General features: G+C 45.3%; 3 protein-coding genes and 2 non-coding genes across 5 annotated transcripts; 3 read left to right on the top strand and 2 right to left on the bottom strand.

Annotated features, from left to right (window-relative positions):
* The first annotated feature begins 506 nt into the window (after positions 1-506).
* Positions 507-3,472, top strand: LOC101468603 (ribonucleoside-diphosphate reductase subunit M2). The gene is made up of 10 exons (XM_004561106.4): positions 507-824; positions 941-1,009; positions 1,376-1,522; positions 1,593-1,709; positions 1,793-1,926; positions 2,020-2,114; positions 2,204-2,337; positions 2,426-2,530; positions 2,633-2,746; positions 3,133-3,472. The coding sequence occupies exons 1-10, from the start codon at positions 735-737 to the stop codon at positions 3,283-3,285; spliced, it is 1,158 nt and encodes a 385-aa protein (XP_004561163.2). The 5' UTR covers positions 507-734; the 3' UTR covers positions 3,286-3,472.
* LOC111500614 (small nucleolar RNA SNORD94) lies at positions 2,922-3,057 on the top strand. Its single transcript, XR_002721180.1, has one exon. It is a non-coding gene; the product is annotated as a small nucleolar RNA SNORD94 (small nucleolar RNA).
* A 1,268-nt stretch (positions 3,473-4,740) lies between the features above and the next one.
* Positions 4,741-11,247, top strand: LOC101468903 (galectin-8). The gene is made up of 9 exons (XM_004561107.4): positions 4,741-4,878; positions 8,238-8,326; positions 8,439-8,646; positions 8,761-8,883; positions 8,971-9,036; positions 9,491-9,517; positions 9,900-9,988; positions 10,693-10,858; positions 10,945-11,247. Exons 1-9 carry the CDS (start codon positions 4,840-4,842, stop codon positions 11,092-11,094), a joined length of 957 nt encoding a protein of 318 aa, XP_004561164.1. The 5' UTR covers positions 4,741-4,839; the 3' UTR covers positions 11,095-11,247.
* Positions 11,248-11,490: 243 nt separating this feature from the next.
* On the bottom strand, positions 11,491-14,453 carry LOC101469208 (ribonucleoside-diphosphate reductase subunit M2). Its single transcript, XM_004561108.5, has 10 exons — positions 14,194-14,453; positions 14,009-14,077; positions 13,515-13,661; positions 13,328-13,444; positions 13,111-13,244; positions 12,923-13,017; positions 12,700-12,833; positions 12,507-12,611; positions 12,291-12,404; positions 11,491-11,904 (listed from the first exon to the last, which is right to left on the bottom strand). Exons 1-10 carry the CDS (start codon positions 14,281-14,283, stop codon positions 11,752-11,754), a joined length of 1,158 nt encoding a protein of 385 aa, XP_004561165.2. The 5' UTR covers positions 14,284-14,453; the 3' UTR covers positions 11,491-11,751.
* On the bottom strand, positions 11,980-12,115 carry LOC111500615 (small nucleolar RNA SNORD94). Its single transcript, XR_002721181.1, has one exon. It is a non-coding gene; the product is annotated as a small nucleolar RNA SNORD94 (small nucleolar RNA).
* Positions 14,454-19,537: the final 5,084 nt, after the last annotated feature.

Below are 19,537 nucleotides of genomic sequence, written 5' to 3'. Positions count from 1 at the left end.
TAAATCTCCATGGTGACAGCTCATTTAGATGAGAGGGAAGCAGAAAAGGCGCCGTTGACTGAGCTTTAATGTGAGTTTAAACGACAGCCCTGATGACAGACACTTTAAAGCAGAAATCAGTTATTCAATGTCCATATGAGGATCCACATGATTTGGAACAATCCGCTGAACTCAACTGCACGAACACAGATGTAAATCTTGACTCTTTCGGCGTTAATGTCTCATTACAGAAGCCTTTTTCTTTTCTTTGACAGACATTGTAACGTGTTTTTAGAATCACAGTTTAAAATGCTTAATATGAAAAAATGCGAGGAGCCCTGAAAGGTTTCGTAAGCGCTCGTTTTAATCACTTTGTAAAAGCGGTTACCTACAGTTTTGTAACCCGCTAACAGAGTTTGAATTTCCCGCAATCGTTTAGGGGTTACGTGAGCACTTCTCTCGACCTGACTGGCTGCTTCTTCTTCTTCTTCTTCTATATAGGGTTTACTGGCAGTTGGCAAACAGCAAAATGATGCATTACCGCCACCAACTACCCGACTTGGTCCCTCCCGACGGTTTAAAGGGACTCCTCGTATTGGCCAGCAGTTCTGGCGCCAAGATTCCAATAAAAGGGCGAGCTGAAGCAGAAGCCTTTCACTGTCTCCGTCTGTCCGCTGCTGCTATCTTTGCTTTCGGCAACTTTTAGCTTCTTAGTTTTTTTCTTTTCTTCGTCCTTTCGAACCCGCGAATTCACAATGCTGACCGCGCGCTCCCCGCTCTCCGTGAAGAACGAGCAGACCCTCAGCGGGCAGCTGGACAAAATGTCTCTGGACAAAGAGAACACGGTGAGGCTGCTTCAGGTTCCCGCTCACAGAGGCCGCCGATTCTCTAGCGTCACCGATCAATCACAGGTATTGATAAAGAGTTGCTGTGTGTGCTGACGGTCTGTGTCTCCTTTCAGCCTCCGGGCCCGAACAGCAGCCGCATCCTGGCGTCCCAAACCGCGCGGAGGATCTTCGACGCTGCTGCGGTAAGTGAGAGAAAAGCCGCAGGAAGCTTCGCACTTTTAGCGGATTCCTCATATCAGCGGACCGAGTCGATGCTGAGCTCACTGACGGCAGCTTCGTGTGTGTTACTGTGCAGATATGGCGCCTAAACTGTGGCCGTGGCGCCAACAGTGAGCGGCAGGGCTGAGGTCGGTTCAGGGTTCTAGTTTATTAGGAAGAGCTGCTGTGGTGTTCAGGTTTTATGCCGTTTCTGTTATTTTGTCCACCACCTTCAGATCAGTGAACGATACAGGCAGGAAATCTGCACAAACTTTAACTTTTCACTGTTTTTGCTCCAGAATCGATGAATAAGCTAATCAATAATCCTGAGCAATGATCTTTGTCTTCAGCCCAAAGTGAAAAAGAGCAGCAGCTCGCAGGAGGAGGAGCCTCTGCTGAAGGACAACCCTCGCCGCTTCGTCATCTTCCCCATCGAGTACCACGATATCTGGCAGATGTACAAGAAGGCAGAGGCGTCCTTCTGGACGGCAGAGGAGGTAGGTAGAGCTGTAATGGGGCGGGGCTTGATGCTGGACGCCGTGATGCTGACGTGCTCTTTCTGTGCAGGTGGATCTGTCCAAGGACCTGCAGCACTGGGATGCCATGAAGGACGAAGAGCGCTACTTCATCTCCCACGTGTTGGCCTTCTTTGCCGCCAGCGACGGCATCGTCAATGAGAACCTGGTGAGCCGCTGCGCCTGCTCTTACAGATGGTTTTGAGGTCACGGACCGCTGTAACACTCTTGTTGTCGCTCTTTGACCAACAGGTGGAGCGCTTCATGCAGGAAGTGCAGGTAACGGAGGCCCGGTGTTTCTACGGTTTCCAGATCGCCATGGAGAACATCCACTCAGAGATGTACAGCCTGCTGATCGACACGTACATCAAGGACCCCAAAGAGAGGTACGCAGGAGGCGGGGCCAAATACTGTTCTGTAGTGGCTTAACTGGCCTGTACTGATCTAACTGGTGAGTCACGATGTGTTCCCGCCCTCAGAGAGTACCTGTTTAATGCCATCGAGACGCTGCCGTGCGTGAAGAAGAAGGCTGACTGGGCGCTCAACTGGATCGGCAACAAGAACGCCACCTACGGTAAATAAGCTGCTGCCCATTAGGCCACCTGACGCAATGGTTCCACCTCAAGCAGCTTCATTGATTATTGTCTGTTTATTGATCTGCAGGAGAGCGCGTGGTGGCCTTTGCCGCTGTGGAGGGGATCTTCTTCTCGGGTTCGTTCGCCGCCATCTTCTGGCTGAAGAAGAGAGGCCTGATGCCCGGCCTGACCTTCTCCAACGAGCTCATCAGCAGAGACGAGGTGAGGCGCCCTGTTGGTGTCAGATTGCAGGTATTGATCCAGTGATGATGTCACTCTTAACGTGTGTTTGTGTGCCTGCCGCGTTTAGGGTCTGCACTGTGACTTTGCCTGTCTGATGTTCAAACACCTGGTGAACAAACCGCCCAAGGAAACTGTCATCAGCATCATCAAGAACGCCGTGGAGATCGAGCAGGTGAGTCCCAGCTGCAGGTGAAGCTGCTCTGCTGGGCCCACTGGTTCATGGTGGATTTACTGGTTCAGGATGGCTTTAATGGGTTTATTGGTTTGTGTGCAGGAGTTCCTGACTGACGCTCTGCCCGTCAAGCTCATCGGGATGAACTGCGACATGATGAAACGGTACATCGAGTTCGTGGCCGACAGACTGTTGCTGGAGCTCGGCTTCTCCAAGGTAACGCCCCACACAGGTCATGTAATCATGTGACTGACTTAAAGGCAGAAAAACAGCATCACAACACTCATCTCAGTGACAAGCTAAACTTAAAATAAAACATGATCAGTTCTCCACACAGACACATTTCAGGAACTCTTTGACCTCAGAGAGCAACATGATGAAAGTGATGGTGTGAGTGATGATGAAGTGCGCAGGGGTACGGACCTCAGCCAGTGATGGGGGCTGAGTGCTGCTGCAGAGTCTGATCAGAGGACGAGTGGTTCTCTGATGGGCAGCGGCAGTGCGACACAGACGCCTATCTGAACTCGCCCATGGGTGGGGGCGGGTGACCTCAGGGTGGGGGCAGTGGGTGGAGCTGACTGACATGGTGTTTCTGTGTGCAGATCTACCGGGTGGAGAACCCTTTTGACTTCATGGAGAACATCTCCCTGGAGGGAAAGACCAACTTCTTTGAGAAGCGGGTGGGCGAGTACCAGAGGATGGGCGTGATGGCGACGCCCACGGACAACACCTTCCGGTTGGACGCTGACTTCTGAGGCGGCGGCTGCTCTTTGGACTTCAGCCAGTTGGATTGCAGGCAGGACTGCAGTCGGGTTCAAACGTTTGTTTGTTTGTTTGTTTTTTCTTTCTTTTTGTACATAGACTTTGTAGAGTTTTTATTAAGTCTTATTATAGTTTTAAATATGTACATTTTTGTAATAAAGCAACTGTTTGTAAAAAGCAGACTCTTCAGTTTCACATCTGTAACATCTTTCTAAATCACCGTAGTCCCATCATTTCAGGCCGGACAAGGCTGGAAGTGAGCGACTTGCACTGGACAGCCTAGCCAATGATGTGCTGCTGCTGTCACAGTTGCAGATGTGTTGTACAGAAATGGAGATGATCTTCATTTCTGTACAACTCATCTGATCTGAATTAAGACTCTGAGGCTGAGCAACCACAGCCGTGTATAAATAGACTTTTGGGGTTGTTTAGTCTTAAACAAGTTTTCCGAGAATCTACAAAAATTTCCCCAAGTGTCCCCAAAGTTTTTACCCATCATGGTTGCAGCCTCTTGAAATGAAGACAATGCACTGACTTCTCTACACAATGAGTTGTAGAGGGAACAACAGCCGTGGCAGTTTGTCCTAAAACAACAGCGGTAATCTGCACATTTAAATATTTCAGATATTGATCATTTTTGAGAATATTTTATTTTCATAATGAAGACAGCACTGGTGTTTCTAGTTTAACAAAAACCCTGCAGTCCAGTGGTGGGATGGCATCTCTTTGTGAGACAGAATTGGATGTACTCATGGGATATGTAGTTTGTACTCAGTGTACACTTTGAGGTCCAGTGTTGTATCTGTTAAACTAACAGGCTGCATCAAGTTGATGTCAAGGCCGCCAGCAACATGTGATGTGGAGGGTCAAAGGTTAAGGATTTTCCTTTAATTTGTCACTCACAGGAGGATGTAAGGAAGGATATAACCTGTCTCTGTTCTGGATAAAATTCAAAGGCTGGCGCTTCAGTGTTCATACGTTATAAACATGTGACTCAGACATGATAATATTCATGTCTTGTTTGTCCTGGTGGCTGACAGCAGGTTTGGAGATAATTGAGCAGTTATACATTTTATTCCAAAATAAATAAAAACATTTTCCAGAAGTTTTTCAGTGTTAATCACTCAGCAAACCACATTTTGAAAATAATGTTCACTGAGATGATTTCCTCATATTTTTTTTTTGTTTGTTTTTTTTCTCAGAGGTCAATCGGAAACCTCGCAGTCTCCCATCAATCATTTATTGGAACCACGAGACTGATTTTTCCACCTCCGCAGTCTCTAAGGAGAGGACAGTGACGTCATCACCAAGGACCACAACGTGTTTTACATAACAACAGTTTAGACCAAAAACACGCTTTTTAGTTTAAAGTGGGTTTAACTATATTTCTACGAGAATTCAGTTGACATTACTGTGTGCTCTGATTTTATCTTCGGGTCTGTAGTCTTTGGTCTTATCTTTGAACACGTGATCCGCGTGACGTCATAAACGGAAGTAAACAAACGAAGTAGTCAGAAAGAGCTGCGGAGACGCTATTCTGCGCAAAAATGTCGATTTCCAACCCGAGGCAGGTGTTCCACAACCCGGTAAGATATCCTATGGTTTCGAATTGATCTCTATCATCAGTTTTCATTCTCATTTTCAAGGATAAATCGATTGTTGATCGACGATGCTTCTGTGAAGGGACCAGTTAGCATTTTAGCTCACCTAACAGCCTTAAACAATGACTATCTTATGTTAAACATTCTTTTAAAAAATATTCGAAGTGTTTTAAATACACTGACAAACAACGGAAAGAGTTCGGATTCAATATCATCCGCTAAAAACTTTATTTATAGGAAACCTTTGGTACTGCCGCACTGCGGAACACACGTTCAGAGAGGCTGGCTTGACATGAGTTTCGGTCACATGAGATGCTGTGTGGGTTAAGCGTGTTTTTGTTTTGTTTTTTCAGGTTGAATTAGAGACCATGTATTTAAAGTGTGATTTTAAGTATGTTTGAGTTTAGATGTGAACACATCTGAGACAATTTGTAAAATATCTTCAAAATTGTATTCAGTTTGGCGACGGTGTTTTGGCTCGTTTGACACTGATTATTTATCATGAATCGTTCTTCTACATCACGTGTGACATCGTGTAAATATAATAACTGACCCCTGGGATTCCGGCTTTAGTGTCATCCACTGAAAACTTTGTTTCGTCAACCTTTTTGGACAAACTGTGTTAAAGATTAGTGCCTCCGCCCAGCATCATTTTTAGAGTCGCATGTCACCCTGTTCGTGTTTTATTTTAGACCGAATTAAAGAACAGGTCGGCACAGTTTGATTTGATCTGATCTGGTGGGTTGGATATATAGAAAATTTAAAATATGCAAAAATTTTAGTGGGTTTTCGTCTAGTTTAAGGAGTGAGTTCAATTAATTTCAATTCAATTTTGTCTATACAGTGCCAAATTACAACGGCATTCGCACTTTGTATTGTAAGGCAGACCCTACAATAATACATAAAGAGAAAAACCCAACAATCATATGACCCCCTATGAGCAAGGACTTTGGCAACAGTGGGAAGGAAAAACTCCCTTTTAACAGGAAGAAACCTCCAGCAGAATCAGGATCAGGGAGGGGCGGCTATCTGCTCTGTGGGGGAAGACAGGACAAAGACATGCTGTGGAAGAGAGCCAGATATTAATAATAACTAATAATTAAATGCAGAGAGGTCTATTAACACATAGTGAGCAAAGAACAAATGCCCAGTGTATCGTGGGAATCCCCCAGCAGCCTCCACCTATTGCAGCACAACTAGGGGAGGATTCAGGGTCACCTGATCCAGCCGTAACTAGCAAGAAGGAAAGTTTGAAGCCTGAACTTAAAAGTAGAAATGGTGTCTGTTTCCTGAATTCAAACTGAAAACTGGTTTAGAAGAAGAGGGATCTGAAAACTGAAGGCTCTGCCTCTCATTCAACTTTTAAATACTCTAGGAACAACAAGTAAGTCTGCAGTGTGATATATGGTACATATTGTACTATAAGGTCATTACGATAAGTTGGGGCCTTATTGTTTAAGACCTTGTATGTGAGGAGCAGGATTTTGAATTCTGTATTTAACAGAGTGCCAATGAAGGGAAGTCAGTATAGGAGAAATGTGCTCTGTCTTTCTGTTACATTTTTTATAACTTCTTCTGAAATGTAGAGGAGATATTTGTGCATGAAGATTGAGAATGGAGAAGTTTTTTTTTAAATGATTCAAACTAAAAGCAAAAAACTCCAATATGAATAAAACATGTGATTCGTGCAAAAAATTCAGTCACCCGCCAGGATAAAATCTACTAATGAAAGCAGGAAGAAAATGTTCACAGTGAACAAGAGGAGGTAAAAACAGGCCTTCAGATCTAGACAAATAAAACCTGCAGGAAGTCTTGACCTGCTGAGAGAACAAAACCAGCTTTAAATCAGTGACTCAGCTGCTGAAAGCTGCCCTTCATAAAACTGCTGATATGATTATTAACAGTCAAAAAGAAAAAGGTTTGAATTCAGCTCAAACATGTGAGAAACAACAGAGATTCTTTGTTGGGATGTTAGCAGAGCTGTGGGCAAAAGTAAAGTAACTTGAGGACTGTAATTCAATTCAACTTTCTTTCTTTAGCACCAGTTTACAATTACAGTCGTCTTTGGGTGGACAGGTCACCCAATTCAGATCCACCTATAAACTTATATATTCTCCTGCAGGTGGAGTACTGTTTGAAGTTTAATAATAATGATCACATGACCAGAGGTGGGACGTAAAGTGCAAATACTTTGTTGGTACTTGAGTTGTTGTTTTTTTTTTTTCCTGACTTCTTTTTATTTTCACTCCCTACATTTGAAACAAACACCTGAACCTTCTGCTCCTCACATTTTCAGAACGGACTTCAGGTTTGACGTCTTTGGGGGAGTTATTATTTTATCACTATGAGCCTCAAACATCAAACTTATCTGAGCCTGAACAGAAACACATGACAGGCAGTCCTATTCGTTTATTAGTCCCCTGAGGATGTCACATGAAGACCAGAACCACTGCAGGTGTCCGTAAACTGCGCTTGCTGTACTTCAGCATCTAGTTAGCCAAGATGAGCGAGCACTTTTGCCACCTTTGCACATGACTCGTCACACAGTCTTACTGTGGTGACTCAAGTGAGCTAGCAGGTGTCTTTACCTGGAGTCAGAATCGTTTGACTACAAGTGCGGAACAAGCTTAATGAGAATACTTTGGACTTGAAAGCGGAACTGACGGCCTGATACAGACAGACAGTCCAAAGACCTGAGAGCAGATTATTTACTGCTCTGCTTTTATTTTAGTTATCTTTTTATAATCAAATCAAAGCTGTCTGTGAAGGTTCGCAGTGATCCAGGTCATGGTAGTCTAAGGAGCTTGGAAAGAAACGCGACTGGACATCTTTAAGTTTCTTGAAGACGTTTCACCTCGTCTCATGGAAAAGCTTCTTCACTTCACTTCTTCACGTTTCTTGAATCTGTTTAGACACGTTTATTTCACTTTATTTCAAATCCACAGACGTGGATCTGTGCTGCATACAGGGTAACACATTCAAGCCCAGGAGGGGAGACACACCCATCCCCGGGTCAGAGCCCAGGTAAACAGGAGGGTTGTGTCAGGGAGGACATTCGGCATAAAATCTGTGCCAAATCAAACTTTTGGAAAAACCTCTACACGTATCTACAAATTTCATATATTTAAACAGGTGGAGGTTTTCTCTGAGCGTCTCTAAGTGAAAGCAGGAGAATTTCTGTGATTCTCCTGTTACATTCTAATTTCAGATTCTAATCTGATCAGCTGCTGACGGAGCTTTGAGCTCTGGTTCATTCACACCGATCTAGTCCCTCCTCTCAGGTGTTTCTAGGTGTTCTCTGTGGTCATCTGACCCTCCTCATGTTTGTGGTGTTCTGTCCACAGTCGATTCCCTTTGCTGGGACGATCCTGGGTGGGTTCTTGCCAGGTGAGATGGTTCTGATCAAGGGCTCTGTGCCGTCTGGTGCTGACAGGTGAGGATGCCGATCTTCATCATCAATCGGATATTTAAAAAAAAAACAAACGTCAGAGTCGGGGTGCAGATTCTTAAAGCGGGATCTTCTCTCTCTGTTCGCTGTCTCACAGGTTCCAGGTGGACTTCACCTGCGGCAGCAGCGTGAAGCCGCGGGCCGACGTAGCGTTCCATTTCAACCCGAGGATCAAAAAGTCGTCCATCGTGTGCAACACGCTGACGAAAGAGTGCTGGGGCCGCGAACAGATCCACTACGAGATGCCCTTCAGGCTCGAGGTCGACTTCGAGCTCATCATCCTCATCCTCCAAGACCAGTTCAAGGTGAGAGACGAGCCGACCAATCAGGTGTCAGAGAAGAGTCAGCACGGCAGAGTTTAACTGTTCAATGCAAGTCAAACTGGTGTCCAGCGATGTGTTGTTTTCGTGCGTGTTCAGGTGGCTGTGAATGGCGCCCACCTGCTGGAGTACAAACACAGAGTGGAGCTGGAGCGTGTTGACACCATCAGCATCTCAGGAAAAGTCAAAGTTCAGGCTGTGGGCATCCTTTCCCCGAGCTCAGTGAGTGTCTCTGTAACCCGTGGCAACCTGCAGCTTTACCATCAGAGGGTTAACCTGTTTGTTTGTTTGTTTGTTTGTTTGTTTCAGAGCCCCACCTCTCCCGCTGGCAGTCCGCCCAATAAGGACACAGCCGAATCAGCAATAATTGATCAGGTGTCCTTTCAATATCTGTGTTGCATTTCACTAGTATAGTTTTATGTTAGCTAAAGATTTGAAATCACTGTCTGATAGCATCTCTGGATGGCTGGCACTCATAAGGATTGTTTTCTGTGGAAGAAAAGTCACGTGATCTGCGAAATGCTTCCAAATATGAAAGCCCCGCCCCTTTCATGTGACTGCACAGGTCAAATCCTGAGTTACTTACCCAGTTGATAACCAGCTTGGTGTGAACTCTGACCCTCACTGTTAGCTTAAGTGGATCATAACAGAAAGATAACGTGGGTATCTTCATAGCACAGGACACGAGTCATCACAGGGCAGCGGAAATGTGGACCTTTCTGGAGAAACTGCGTCTGTTTTTTGATCAGCGTCGGATGTGGTCTGATTGGCTAGAGTTATGCATCAGTCGATCAGATTTTAATCAGATTTTTTTTTCCATGCGTTTCAGCCAGTGTTCTCCTCATCAGGTGATTTGGTGAGTTTTCCTGATCAAATCATTGATTGATGATGCATTTATTTCTTACAATAACAACAGTTTAATACAAAGAAATTTGAATGAATTATTTTTAAAGCAACTTTTAGCTTATTTTACTTAACATAAATATGATCAATTAAAATCTGTTTTTTATATCAGTCATATTATATCAGCCCACATGGTTGGCCTGAAATCATATTTTGGTAAAGAAAATGATTTATCATATTTCACCCATTGATCTTACATTAATCAGTGAGATCACTGATCTTATTTGATACCAAATGATCTTCTAACTTTTAACACAGATCTAAATTTATATTTAAAACTATAAAGCCAAAAAAAGGGAAATGTTTTAGTGTGTCTGACTCTCTGTTTCCTACAGAGTATCCCGTTCAGAGGTCAGCTGGTTAATGGGCTGACAGTCGGACGCAGCATCATCATCAAAGGAGAGACCAATCAGAACGCAGAGAGGTAAGGATAATAAACAGCTGTGGGAGCCCAGTACAGAAACTGATCAAAGCGACAATCAGTGAGGCATCGATCAGAACTTAAATTAACTTTAGTAAAAATTTTGTTCTTGTTAATAACAACATAAGTTTTATATTCTTAAATTCATAATAAATTAATCACAGCTTTGTGAATACAGGCTCTGATTTACAAGCTGACTCCACAAGCTGCTCAGAGACATTATCAGTCAGTGCGCCCCAGGGCAGCTGTGGCTACAATGTAGCTTGCTATCGCCAGTGTGGGAATGTGTGTGTGAATGGGTGGATGACTGAATGTAGTGTAAAGCGCTTTGGGGTCCTATGGACTAGAAAAGCGCTATACAAATGCAGGCCATTTACCATTATGTTTGTGGGGTTTAGGTATTGTTGAGCCAACTAACACAATGAAAACCTGACTGTGATGAATAACTTCTATGTAGTAAACCTGAAGTCTGGCGCCAGTAGAAACTGATTAGCTTAAACTGAAGTGCAATGTTTGGATTAAAGTCACTGAAACATTTTCAGAGTTTACAGGTTTTATTTAAATATAAATTTAAATTGAGTTATGTGACCGTCACTTGATCATCACAGACCACCTTGCATGAACCTGCAGAGAAAGTAAACATGAAGCAGTTCAGAGTTTCGGTTTAGCCTTTCATGGCTCATTAATGACATCACTTCCTGTTACAGTTTCTGCGTGAACTTGCGTCCAGCGACCGGGTCCGACATCGCTCTCCACCTGAACCCTCGCTTGAAGAAGCGTGTCTTTGTCAGGAACTCCTTTCTGTCCGACTGCTGGGGTCATGAGGAGATGGCGCTCGCTTCCTTTCCCTTTACTGCGGGGCAGTACTTTGAGGTGACCTTTGACCCCTGCCTTAACATCCACATGTTGTGATGGGTTTTTTTGTTTAATTTTTAAAACCTGCTGTCATCTCCCCACAGATGATCATCCGCTGCGACGCGCAGCACTTCAGAGTTGCCATGAATGGGCAGCACCAGCTCGATTACAAACACCGTATGAAGGAACTGAGCGCCATCAACCAGGTGGAGGTGAAAGGAGATGTGACACTGCTTGTCGTCAGAGTCCTCTGAGCGCCTGCTAACCATCATGAACACGAAGCCATAAAAAAACCACTGACGCCTCCTCCGTAACCAATCATTTAACAGATTCTAACTTCATTTCCTCTTTTACTAAAAACCCATGTCTTGTCCAGTGTCTTCAAAATAAAAGTCTGTCATTCCTCACATCTGTCCAGCTGTTTTGTTCCAAAAGCAGCTGCTGATGATAGTGGTGCTGGCGCCACAACAGGGACCAGATCATCGCCCAGCCGTGACGCTGGGTCAGATGTTGAGTTCAGATTAGTTTTCTCTATGAACATGACTTTAAGTTTACGCAGTCAAATCAGATGAAACCTGAGGAACCAGATTTTAAAAATGTTTTAAACTTTTCAGTTCAACTTAATGTCAGAAGAAAAAGACCAGAGCTGGTTCCTGTTCACGGAGTCATTTATTAAAGCTCAGTATTAAAAATACACTAAAAAAAACAAATGTAAACTGTACACATTTAAAGCCCTGACATATTTACAAAGCGCTGAGCCACAGAGTTAGATTTGATCAGGTCTAATGCTGCGGCTCACAGACTCAAGTCTGTAAATAAAGATTCAGTTCATCATTTGACCCTAAAAGTCCAAGAGTCTGTTCCAGCATGCACCGGGACGGAGGTAGTGTGACGGCAGGGACGCTCCACCATCAGAAGTCAGCGTCCAACCGGAAGGTGTTGTCCGTGGGCGTCGCCATCACGCCCATCCTCTGGTACTCGCCCACCCGCTTCTCAAAGAAGTTGGTCTTTCCCTCCAGGGAGATGTTCTCCATGAAGTCAAAAGGGTTCTCCACCCGGTAGATCTGCACACAGAAACACCATGTCAGTCAGCTCCACCCACTGCCCCCACCCTGAGGTCACCCGCCCCCACCCATGGGCGAGTTCAGATAGGCGTCTGTGTCGCACTGCCGCTGCCCATCAGAGAACCACTCGTCCTCTGATCAGACTCTGCAGCAGCACTCAGCCCCCATCACTGGCTGAGGTCCGTACCCCTGCGCACTTCATCATCACTCACACCATCACTTTCATCATGTTGCTCTCTGAGGTCAAAGAGTTCCTGAAATGTGTCTGTGTGGAGAACTGATCATGTTTTATTTTAAGTTTAGCTTGTCACTGAGATGAGTGTTGTGATGCTGTTTTTCTGCCTTTAAGTCAGTCACATGATTACATGACCTGTGTGGGGCGTTACCTTGGAGAAGCCGAGCTCCAGCAACAGTCTGTCGGCCACGAACTCGATGTACCGTTTCATCATGTCGCAGTTCATCCCGATGAGCTTGACGGGCAGAGCGTCAGTCAGGAACTCCTGCACACAAACCAATAAACCCATTAAAGCCATCCTGAACCAGTAAATCCACCATGAACCAGTGGGCCCAGCAGAGCAGCTTCACCTGCAGCTGGGACTCACCTGCTCGATCTCCACGGCGTTCTTGATGATGCTGATGACAGTTTCCTTGGGCGGTTTGTTCACCAGGTGTTTGAACATCAGACAGGCAAAGTCACAGTGCAGACCCTAAACGCGGCAGGCACACAAACACACGTTAAGAGTGACATCATCACTGGATCAATACCTGCAATCTGACACCAACAGGGCGCCTCACCTCGTCTCTGCTGATGAGCTCGTTGGAGAAGGTCAGGCCGGGCATCAGGCCTCTCTTCTTCAGCCAGAAGATGGCGGCGAACGAACCCGAGAAGAAGATCCCCTCCACAGCGGCAAAGGCCACCACGCGCTCTCCTGCAGATCAATAAACAGACAATAATCAATGAAGCTGCTTGAGGTGGAACCATTGCGTCAGGTGGCCTAATGGGCAGCAGCTTATTTACCGTAGGTGGCGTTCTTGTTGCCGATCCAGTTGAGCGCCCAGTCAGCCTTCTTCTTCACGCACGGCAGCGTCTCGATGGCATTAAACAGGTACTCTCTGAGGGCGGGAACACATCGTGACTCACCAGTTAGATCAGTACAGGCCAGTTAAGCCACTACAGAACAGTATTTGGCCCCGCCTCCTGCGTACCTCTCTTTGGGGTCCTTGATGTACGTGTCGATCAGCAGGCTGTACATCTCTGAGTGGATGTTCTCCATGGCGATCTGGAAACCGTAGAAACACCGGGCCTCCGTTACCTGCACTTCCTGCATGAAGCGCTCCACCTGTTGGTCAAAGAGCGACAACAAGAGTGTTACAGCGGTCCGTGACCTCAAAACCATCTGTAAGAGCAGGCGCAGCGGCTCACCAGGTTCTCATTGACGATGCCGTCGCTGGCGGCAAAGAAGGCCAACACGTGGGAGATGAAGTAGCGCTCTTCGTCCTTCATGGCATCCCAGTGCTGCAGGTCCTTGGACAGATCCACCTGCACAGAAAGAGCACGTCAGCATCACGGCGTCCAGCATCAAGCCCCGCCCCATTACAGCTCTACCTACCTCCTCTGCCGTCCAGAAGGACGCCTCTGCCTTCTTGTACATCTGCCAGATATCGTGGTACTCGATGGGGAAGATGACGAAGCGGCGAGGGTTGTCCTTCAGCAGAGGCTCCTCCTCCTGCGAGCTGCTGCTCTTTTTCACTTTGGGCTGAAGACAAAGATCATTGCTCAGGATTATTGATTAGCTTATTCATCGATTCTGGAGCAAAAACAGTGAAAAGTTAAAGTTTGTGCAGATTTCCTGCCTGTATCGTTCACTGATCTGAAGGTGGTGGACAAAATAACAGAAACGGCATAAAACCTGAACACCACAGCAGCTCTTCCTAATAAACTAGAACCCTGAACCGACCTCAGCCCTGCCGCTCACTGTTGGCGCCACGGCCACAGTTTAGGCGCCACATCTGCTGCCGTCAGTGAGCTCAGCATCAACTCGGTCCGCTGATATGAGGAATCCGCTAAATGTGCGAAGCTTCCTGCGGCTTTTCTCTCACTTACCGCAGCAGCGTCGAAGATCCTCCGCGCGGTTTTGGACGCCAGGATGCGGCTGCTGTTCGGGCCCGGAGGCTGAAAGGAGACACAGACCGTCAGCACACACAGCGACTCTTTATCGATACCTGTAATTGTTCGGTGACGTTAAAGAATCGGCGGCCTCTGTGAGCGGGAACCTGAAGCAGCCTCACCGTGTTCTCTTTGTCCAGAGACATTTTGTCCAGCTGCCCGCTGAGGGTCTGCTCGTTCTTCACGGAGAGCGGGGAGCGCGCGGTCAGCATTGTGACTTTTCGGGTTCAAACGGACACAAAGAAAAAACACTAAGAAGCTAAAAGGAGCAGAAAGCTAAAGCTTAGTAGCTGCAGATAGACGGAGACAGTATAGGGCTTCCGCTGCTCGCCCTTTTATTGGAATCTTGGCGCTAGAACTGCTGGCCAATGGGCACGCAGCTAAATGAGCCCCTTTAAACAGTCGGGAGGGACCGAGCCAATCAGGTCGCGAGAAGTGCTCTCGTGACCCCTAAACGATTGCGGGAAATTCAAACTCTTTGTTTGTGCGGGTTACAAAACCTTTCGTAACTGCTGTTTACAAAATGATTAAAACGAGTGCTTACGAAACCTTTCAGACTTTGATAAAAAATATTGCATTGGTTCATATTAAACATTTTATACTGTGATTCAAAAACACTTTAGAATGTTTCTCAAAGAAAAAACGCTTCTGTAATAATGAGACTTTAGCGCCTAAAGAATCAAGAATTACATCTATTTTCGTGCAGGTTAAGTTCAGCGGGTTGTTCTAAATCATGTGGCTGGATCCACACATATTAACGGATACTAACCGATTTCTGCTTTAAAGGGTCTACCATCAACTCGCCGTTATTTAACCTGAATCAGTCTTTATTTCTGCTGCCGCCATTTCTGATTTCCTCTCATCTAAATGAGCTGTCATATCAGAAAACAAACACTTGCATCAACAAAAAATGTAAAAGCGCCAAGAGGATTCTGGAGGAATGTCGGTCACTTGAGCAGAAAAAATGGATTTAAAAGGAGATTTATTGAGTCTTTCTGGCTCCCATCACCTGAATGTGTTGTAACTGCGGTCTGAGTAGCTGTCAGCCTCTGGAGACAAACTTTGAATTTCATTTTCCTCATGAATCCGATCTTATTAAACCTACATCTCCTTCCAGCTTGAGAGCTTCGTGTTACTGCTTCCGGGTTACATCTGACGAGATCGGGTCGCTCAGTTTCGCCCCCTGTTGTGCGGGATGGACTTAGTGACTCAGTTTTCCAGTTGTTGTCGGCAACAGTCATGATCCTTTTGATGCATTTTGTAATCAAACTGTAAACATATTTGACTATAACTAAATCTGTCTGGATGAGAAACCCTTATCTGACCCTTTATCTCCAAATAACAAAAATATCTTCAGTAATAATAAACAACTATGAATCAATGAATCAATGAAAGCTTTAATAAAAGACTTAAGTCCATGATTACACAAAGCACAACTTATAAAACCAAAATGAAAATATAAAAATATATTTAAACATTAAACCATATTACAAATATAATGAACACAGGCCCAATGCTACAAACAGTACAATTAAAAGAAATCAGTTTACACATAAAGTCTTAAACCAGCTTCCTCAGACTGGATAAATGATGGGAATAACTCACAGTAGGATTTGTGAGTGCTGAAATCATAGCGTTAGCCGGAGCATCCAAATACTCTACAAAAGTGAACATTAACTTCTTCAAAAGTACTTTAAAAGTACAAACACCCTAACCTAACATAAACATCTGACTGGCACTCCCTCCTCTAGGTAGATGGTAGGTAGGATTCTCATTGCATCATTGTAAGTGAAATGCAACTTCTGCATGCTATGAATGCTGAATGACCAACAAAACATTTTTTCTCTTTCATTTATGTCACACAATGCTGTATGAAACATTTCTCGCGGGCACTTCTCGTACTTATAGTACGCACCGTGCGTAGTGCACGTACTTCAAGCATGCAGATCCTGAATTGGGACACAGCCATAGTCTAGTAAAGTACCAGGAAGGGGTGGGGCTTCCTGAAAACTCCAGATACTTTATATTTAAAAAAGTTTTCTTTACTCTGCTAATGCATTTCTAAGTAATGTATAGTGGTTGTTTTTCATGTGGATGACTGTCTTCTGGCTGGATTTATAAATGGGTAGGCTATTAATAGAAATATTATGATTGTGCTGTTTTGTTTTTAAGACTCTAATGACTCATTTCATCACACTGATATTCGGACATTCCTTCTTGTTAAGCATGAAGGTGCTCCGTTTACACTTCACTCTGTCCGAGCATAAATGTATTTTTTATTGTTAATTGATTTGTGTTCATTTTATATTCAGTGTTTCACATGATGGTAAATGGCCTGCATTTGTATAGCGCTTTTCTAGTCCCTAAGGACCCCAAAGCGCTTCACACTACATTCAGTCATCCACCCATTCACACACTGGTGAAGGCAAGCTACATTGTAGCCACAGCTGCCCTGGGGCGCACTGACAGAGGCGAGTAATTGAATAATGATAATTGATAAATGTAATTGAATAATACTTTTAAGCTGGTCAGATTTCATAACTCATTCATTTGAGCAATAGTCATATGCAAATTAGTTATATTATATCTCCAACAACGATGAGGCGGGCTACATGGATGAAGTGAAGAATCTGGCATCGTGGTGCCAGGACAACCACCTCCAGCTGAACGTCGGCAAGACCAAGGAGCTGATGGTGGACTTCAGAAGGGGTCAGCAGGGACTACAAGCCCATTATCATTAATGGAGCTCCAGTGGAGAGAGTGCAGTCCTTCAAGTATCTCAGTGTCCACATCTCCTCAGACCTGACATGGTCTGCCCACATTCAGGTCCAGACCAAGAAGGCTAGGCAGCACCTGTACCACCTACAACAACTGAGGAAGTTCAGGGTCTCTCCAGTGATCCTCAGGACTTTCTATACAGGCGCTGTGGAGAGCATCCTCACACAGAACATCACATCCTGGCATAGCTGGACTGGCCATCGGGCATACCGGGCATTTGCTCGGTGGGCCGCTGGCGATTTTTTGTTTTTATGGGCCGATGGATTTTTTTTTTTTTTTTAGGAAGGGTATATATAATGAAAGGTGTTGGATTGGCCAATTGGTCATGATCGACTCTGGGCTGGACCAATTACAGCCGAGGAGGCCGGATGCACCCTCCCCCTTGTTTAGCAATCACGTGATTTTTGCGCATTGCATGCCGGGAACTCGTGGCAAAACAATCCAAACACCGCATCAAATGCAAGCATTTGCAGCACCGCAAAACGTTCATTCTCCGGTTCCAATACCTTCTTGTTTTTTTCTTTGCCGCACAAAAAAGGAATGTACAAAACAAAAGGAGAACAATGCCGGTCCGTACAAAGACAGACTCGACAAAAAGACAAAGAAAAGATACGAGGAAAAAATAAAAGGAGTGAAAGGGTCAGACCCTTAGGAGCACACAGAGTGGACAAAAGACGTTAGCGTGCTGCCCAACTTTCACCACGCTCAGATTTATAATTATACGGTTCTTGGAGTGAGTGCATACACTCATGAAGTTTAGTAACTTCAGGTCACTGCAACAAGCCCAGGTACAGTTTACCGACGGATGGGACAGGACCTTGAAATGCACCGTGTAGAACGAAAGACCATCGTACGAACAAAGGTAAGTTTACCAGTCTCACAAATCATCGTCATAAATACACATTCGTTAATCAAAGGAGCTTGTAAAGAAAGGTGTCTGGACTTCTTTAAGTTACTTGAAGACGTTTCACCTCTCATCCGAGAAGCTTCTTCAGTTCTAAGGTCAAATGGTGGAGAGTCCCAGATATAAACCTAGTGGGAGTAACCCCCCACAGAGGGACAAAAGGACCCCCTGATGATCCTCTAATCGCCTGAGCCAAGGTGTGAAACTGGGTGTGGGTCCCAATCAGCCAGAGTTTCGGGTGTGTTCATTGTGAAACCTGGCCCCACCTTATCATGCGAATTCCTGAGATCAGATGGCCCAGGATGTGAGTGGGCGTTAAGGCGTCTGGGAAGGGATCTCAAAACTGGATTATAGATGGCAGAGAGTTGGTGTCGTAAACCACCGCCTCTGTTCAAAGATGGTCGCTCACAGTGGACATAGATGGCTTCTTTCACTCCTCTTTCAAACCATCTGTCCTCTCTGTCCAAAATGTGAACATTGGCATCCTCGAAAGAGTGTCCTTTATCCTTAAGAAAGATGCAGATGGACAGCTGAGTCTTGTCCTGTGGAGGTGGCTCTTCTGTGTTGTGCCATGCGCTTGTGAAGTGGCTGTTGGGTCTCTCCAATGTAGAGGTCTGAGCATTCCTCGCTGCACTGTACAGCATACACCACATTGTTAAGTCTGTGTTTTGGCGTTTTGTCTTTCAGGTGAACCAGTTTTTGTCTGAGCGTGTTGCTGGGTCATGCTTGGAGAAAACTCTCCTGAGTTTTTCTGATACACCGGCTACATAGGGGATGACAATGTTGTTGCGTCTGTCTTTCTTATCCTCCCTCGCTGGTGTCTGGACTTCTTTTCTGTGCCTCTTTGCTGACTTTAAGAACGCCCATTTAGGATAGCCGCACGTTTTGAGTGCTTCCTTTACATGTGTGTGTTCCTTCTTTTTTCCTTCAGGCTTAGAGGGAACATGTTCTGCCCGGTGGTGTAGGGTCCTAATTACTCCAAGTTTGTGTTCCAGAGGGTGATGGGAGTCAAAGAGGAGGTACTGGTCCGTGTGTGTGGGCTTCCGGTAAACTTCGATGTTGAGGTTGCCGTTCTCTTCAATGTGCACAGCGCAGTCCAGGAAAGGCAAACAGTTGTCCTTTGTGTCTTCCCTGGTGAACTTGATGTCTTTATCCACCACATTAATGTGCGCAGTGAAGGATTCCACTTCTTGTGTCTTGATTTTGACCCAGGTGTCGTCCACATATCTGTACCAGTGGCTGGGTACTCTTCCTTTGAACTTTCCACTTTCCTTTCCACTTCCTCCATGTAAAGGTTGGCTACAATAGGTGACACGGGGGAGCCCATGGCACAGCCATGTTTTTTTCTGTAAAAGCCTTCGTTGTACTTGAAATATGTAGTGGTGAGGCAGAGGTCTAACAGTGTGCAGATCTGATCGGGTGTGAAGTTGGTCCTGTCCTCTAAGGAGCTGTCTTCTTGTAGTCGTTTTCTGACAGTCTCCACGGCCTCCGTGGTGGGTATGCAAGTGAAGAGAGAGACTACATCAAAGGACACCATGGTTTCATCTGGATCCAGGGTAAGTTTCTGGACCTTGTCGGTGAAGTCGGTGGAGTTCTTGATGTGGTGTGGGGTGTTCCCCACAAGAGGAGCAAGGATGGTAGCAATTTTTGCCATTTCTCCACAACAGTTGCCCATAGTGGACCTCATCACAGCCACAGAATCTGTCATACGGATTAATAAATTATCACAGACAGAAGCAGAGCAAATCAGGATGAAAGTCTCAGCCACGCTCCCTCCATCCAAC

This window comes from Maylandia zebra, linkage group LG15, assembly GCF_041146795.1.
Source record: "Maylandia zebra isolate NMK-2024a linkage group LG15, Mzebra_GT3a, whole genome shotgun sequence".
Classification (NCBI taxonomy): domain Eukaryota; kingdom Metazoa; phylum Chordata; class Actinopteri; order Cichliformes; family Cichlidae; genus Maylandia; species Maylandia zebra.
This window is presented reverse-complemented; position numbering and strand designations above follow the sequence as displayed.

Excerpts from the sequence above, each read along its gene's own strand:
- LOC101468603 (XM_004561106.4), top strand. The coding sequence starts at position 735 with ATGCTGACCGCGCGCTCCCCGCTCTCCGTGAAGAACGAGCAGACCCTC. Across the intron at positions 1,710-1,792 it reads GCATCGTCAATGAGAACCTG|GTGGAGCGCTTCATGCAGGA; the intron begins GTGAGCCGCTGC and ends TTTGACCAACAG. Across the intron at positions 1,927-2,019 it reads ATCAAGGACCCCAAAGAGAG|AGAGTACCTGTTTAATGCCA; the intron begins GTACGCAGGAGG and ends TCCCGCCCTCAG.
- LOC101468903 (XM_004561107.4), top strand. The coding sequence starts at position 4,840 with ATGTCGATTTCCAACCCGAGGCAGGTGTTCCACAACCCG. Across the intron at positions 4,879-8,237 it reads GGCAGGTGTTCCACAACCCG|TCGATTCCCTTTGCTGGGAC; the intron begins GTAAGATATCCT and ends TTCTGTCCACAG. Across the intron at positions 9,518-9,899 it reads TCTCCTCATCAGGTGATTTG|AGTATCCCGTTCAGAGGTCA; the intron begins GTGAGTTTTCCT and ends TGTTTCCTACAG.
- LOC101469208 (XM_004561108.5), bottom strand. The coding sequence starts at position 14,283 with ATGCTGACCGCGCGCTCCCCGCTCTCCGTGAAGAACGAGCAGACCCTC. Across the intron at positions 14,078-14,193 it reads CTCTGGACAAAGAGAACACG|CCTCCGGGCCCGAACAGCAG; the intron begins GTGAGGCTGCTT and ends GTCTCCTTTCAG. Across the intron at positions 13,245-13,327 it reads GCATCGTCAATGAGAACCTG|GTGGAGCGCTTCATGCAGGA; the intron begins GTGAGCCGCTGC and ends TTTGACCAACAG.